This window comes from Monodelphis domestica, chromosome 3 (assembly GCF_027887165.1).
Source record: "Monodelphis domestica isolate mMonDom1 chromosome 3, mMonDom1.pri, whole genome shotgun sequence".
Classification (NCBI taxonomy): domain Eukaryota; kingdom Metazoa; phylum Chordata; class Mammalia; order Didelphimorphia; family Didelphidae; genus Monodelphis; species Monodelphis domestica.
The window spans coordinates 32,342,605-32,346,987 of NC_077229.1; the positions used below are offsets into that span (position 1 = coordinate 32,342,605).

At 44.4% G+C, this 4,383-nt stretch overlaps 1 protein-coding gene across 1 annotated transcript in view; it reads right to left on the reverse strand.

Moving 5' to 3' along the window:
* Positions 1-4,008, reverse strand: part of SRRM4 (serine/arginine repetitive matrix 4) — a gene marked incomplete at its 5' end in the record, with an annotated part of 246,835 nt that extends 242,827 nt beyond the window's left edge. Inside the window, one exon of the mRNA XM_007490321.3 lies at positions 3,608-4,008. Within this exon, the coding sequence (XP_007490383.2) occupies positions 3,608-4,008 (401 nt within the window). The remainder of the gene's footprint in view (positions 1-3,607) is intronic.
* Between the last annotated feature and the right edge of the window lie 375 nt (positions 4,009-4,383).

The following is a 4,383-nucleotide window of genomic DNA, read 5'->3' on the forward strand; positions in this document are numbered from 1 at the left end:
GTTGATCCTACACTTGCGTATGGGGAAGTTTCTACTCTATAATACTAAATGTCTGTGCAGTCAAAGTGGGGGGAAGAAAAGATGTACTTTTGGATGCCTCTCAAAGAACCCAACCATTGGAAGAAATTTCTAAAATGACCAACACCAAACTATTTGCTCCAACATTTAAATCTGAACTTTGGATGCTGTTTGATGAATTTTAAATCTATCACCATTGGTTTATCTTCTTGGATTATGGGGAGGACACTAAAGGGGGGTTGATTATTACATTTCATGTCCATTATTAAATTTCAGGTGCATATAGACATCCCCACATGAACCAGGGATATATCCTACTATTGATTCACTTAGCACCAAAGAAGTGATGAGATAGTTAATGCATATAGATAAATATAACCCACAATAAAGCATGATAGCAGTAAAGGAGGAATCCATAAAAAAATATCTCAGGAAATTTAAAGACAAAGGAACCACTTTCCACCTAGAGAATCAGAAAAGGCTTCATAGAGGAGGTGGCCTCTAGGACTGAGCTATGAAGGAAGATTTAACTCCCATCCCATTCTATCCAACTCAGTTTTACAAGCATTTATTAAGTGCATGTTATGGGCAAGCTGTTGTATAAATAATGAGGGCACTAGGTTATCTAGGGAGACTTTTCTTTTAAGTCAGCTAGATAATGTGGAGGATGTTAACAACTAAAAATAAAGATTACAAATGTGGCAATTGGATTATTTGTAGGTCTCTGTCCCTAACTCTCCAATGAATTCATATTTGCACAGAAGTCTGTTGCCTATGGATTGTACTCAGCTCATGAACCTTAGTTATGTTCCTTGAGACAGATTCCAAATTGTCTCAATGGGAAGCAACTGAAGCTATGGCTGGGAACCATGATTTTATTCAATTGCCTGCTTTTCTCTTCTGTCTAGAAAGTACAATTCCCCTTGATTCTTGATGTCTTGCCTTCTGCTATGGAAAGGTGGTAAAAATTGACCTCAGCGTGTACATGTCGGCTTGCCACTGGCTGATTTGGGAATCAGAGCAATTGAGGTTTTGCAGGCAGTGAAGAGTGAAAAGCAGAGACAGTTATCTCAAAATTAGTTATTCCCCAGAACTCTTTTTTTCCTTTCCACTAATACAAATACTCTCCTCTCCCTCCCTTTTTCCCCAGGCTAGAGTGAAAAGCAATAAAGGGCAAACACATGTGAGGATGAGAGACAGACAAATCATGCCCATCTCAGCAGCTTTGAAGAGTATAATCCTGGAGAGAGATTACTCAGAGGATGTGTGTGGCCTCAGATCTTAATCTTGGCCATTGGGTCTAAAGGCCTGCCAAAACTACAAGGACCCAGACTGGTCCAGGGATTAATGTGGAATTTTCTAGCAGAAAAAACCAGAGTTGAATCAAAGATGCAAAAGGAGTGAAGGTGTGGAAACCTTCAGAGCTAGGTACAAAAACTGGAGCCAGGCCATCAAAATAGCATGAAAGTCCCACTCTGATGGGCAAAGAATGAGAGGGCAGAGCAAAGCTGAAATTAGACATTGTGTTTGGAATTAAAACATCTACAGGAAACTGTCTCCTTCTTGGCTTCCTGATAACAAGAAGGGGGTTTGGGAGTAATTTCCACAGTGCCAATTTGCTGTGTAATTATACATAGTCCATTCTACAAGGGCATTTTCTTTGGTTGAAATCTGTGCCTTTTTTGCCATCATTTTGTGTTCTCCAACAGTGGGGTTAATGGCAGCAGCCCAGACAGATGAAAAACCTGACGTCAAAAACCCTCCACAAAGCTCCTCATTTTAAGCTGAGGAGCATTTGCTTTTTATAATGGTTTTGGTGATTGTTTTCAATTCTCCTGCCTTTGCCTATAGAAACCTCCTCCCTCTCATGCATCCCGAAAATGCCGGCTCTGCTGATGACAAAGCTTTCAGGGCAATACGCCCAGCTGGTCCATTGCGTTTCAATTCTGCCCTTCTCCTTTTAGAGCACACGTTTCTCTGTAGATCCACAGGAGACTTGGACATTTTGTAAAATCATAAAAGGGGAAACTTAGTTGGTGTCAGGTTGGCTCCTTCCAATGTGTCACCTCTTTCCTCCCCCACGAAAGTTTAGGTTTGGTTACACCAGAACAGGGTGTATGTCTGAGCCACTTTCTGAGACATGTTTTCAATCTGCTCACTAATGAAACCTGCCAGAATTCATCAATTCAAATGCAAAATCCTCTTCTACCTCTCTCTATGCCCTGCCCAGTTACCCATCCAATACTAGCAGATTTGCCTTTTTTGACTTGATTCTGGATAAATCCTTCTATTCATTCTGCTCAGACCCTTCTGGACTGACTTCTTGGTTTAGGAAATATAAATTTCTCAGGACTGTATTTTACACCCATCCTTGAACCTGATTTTCTTATTTCCCCTTCACCTTTCTCCTCATCTCTCTCCTTTGCTCTCATTATTCCCCCCTCCCATGTTCTCCCCACTTCTTTCTCTTTCTTTTTTCTTTTTTCTTTTTCTTTCTTTCTTTCTTTCTTTCTTTCTTTCTTTCTTTCTTTCTTTCTTTCTTTCTTTCTTTCTTTCTTTCTTTCTTTCTTTCTTTCTTTCTTTCTTTCTTTCTTTCTTCCTTCCTTCCTTCCTTCCTTCCTTCCTTCCTTCCTTCCTTCTTCCTTCCTTTCTTCTTTCTTTCTTTCTTTCTTTCTTTCTTTCTTTCTTTCTTTCTTTCTTCTTTCTTTCTTTCTTTCTTTCTTTCTTTCTTTCTTTCTTCTTTCTTTCTTTCTTTCTTTCTTTCTTTCTTTCTTTCTTTCTTTCTTTCTTTCTTTCTTTCTTTCTTTCTTTCTTTCTTTCTTCTTTCTTTCTTTTTTTCTTTCTTTTTTCTTTCTTCTTTCCCACCTTCTCAGAATCTCCCTCCTTTCTTATTTTAGAACTAGGTTTGTTCAGTGAGGGCAAATCAGTTGAAACTCTCAAAGGTAGCGCTATGGAGAGCAATTCCAACACACCCACCCATCAGCACCAGCAGCTCTCTACTCTAGGAAGCTATCAGATCTAGCTAGGTTGAACGCTAGAGAAGAGAGTTGAACATCTGGTACAAAGGGCCAGCATATTATTTCAATACATTCGCAGATAAGCATATGTTGTTGTTGTTATTATTATTATTATTGGTCAAATAGCCCAGGGATCATCTGTTTTTGAGTTGACTGTAAAACACTTAGCAAGCTCTCCATTCTTTGCCCAAGTCCCTTCCATCGCCACCCATCGAAGCTTTCTTCTCCTCTCTTCTTCCTATCCCTTTAGCCGAGACATTCTGAACGGAGGGGAAGGAAAAGTTTCTCGGAGCCATGCGAGAGATTTCTTTCCTGGACTTTCACGACACTGTTTGTCGGTCCAGAGGAAGTGATATTATCATTGAGAACGTGAACAGTAACTCTAGTATAATTCCTCCAAAGGATCACCTGTGCCTTTCCTGGGAGCTCCAGCCTCCTATAATCATTTAAGTGTGTTGCTCCTCAGGGAGACCTGGAGAACTGCCTAGCAGAAGGGAGCATCAGCTTACATCCTCCCCAGCCCCAGCCCCTACCCCTGGCATCCGGAGCCACTGAGCCGCGGGGAACATTACCTTGAGAGAGGTTTGCGGGCGGTGATACTGGCAACGATGATGCTCTCCGGCCGTGGGGTGGCCACGGCTTTGAAGGTCCCTTGCCAGAACTTCTCGAAGAGCTGTTTCCTCGCCCCTGCTGCACACTCGCCATGGTCCCGCCCAGAGGCCCCCGAAGCCTCGGGCGCTGTCCAAAGTGCTGAAATGTACAATCCAAATGGGGGCGCTCCGGGGAGGCTCCGTTGTCCAGCGGCCACGGTCCCGGCCCGCCCGGGAGCCTCACTCAGCTTCTCATGTATCCAGGGGAAGAAAGATCGAGGTGTGTGTGTGTGTGTGTGTGTGTGTGTGTGTGTGTGTGTGTGTGTGTGTGTGTTTTGTAGCAGCTTCGGCTTCCCAGGGAGCCGAGAGAGAGGACTGTCTTTTTAGTTGGGTTCTGGAGCTCCTCTTTTCTCCCTTCTCCTTTCTCGTCTCTTCCCTCGGGCGGAGATGGAAAGACTGGCTTTCGGGGAGCAGCGACAGGAGCACGGGCTCTGGGGCCGTCTGTGTGTGCGTGCCGTGTGTGCGAGCGCCGCTTCTGTTTTGTCTCCGGCAAGATGTGACGTGGGAAGAGGGGGCTGGTCGTACTGGCACCACTTTCTCCCTCCCTCCCTCCTTGTCTCTCCTCCCCGCCCGCCCCCCCTCCCCCCTTCTCAGCCCGTGTTGCCTCCTGCCTCCATCTGCATAACAAAAGCCCGCAGGTCGGGGGAGGGGAGCAGGGGCGGGGGCGGGAGCCAGTCACCAGAGCTAGCGGTGGAGTG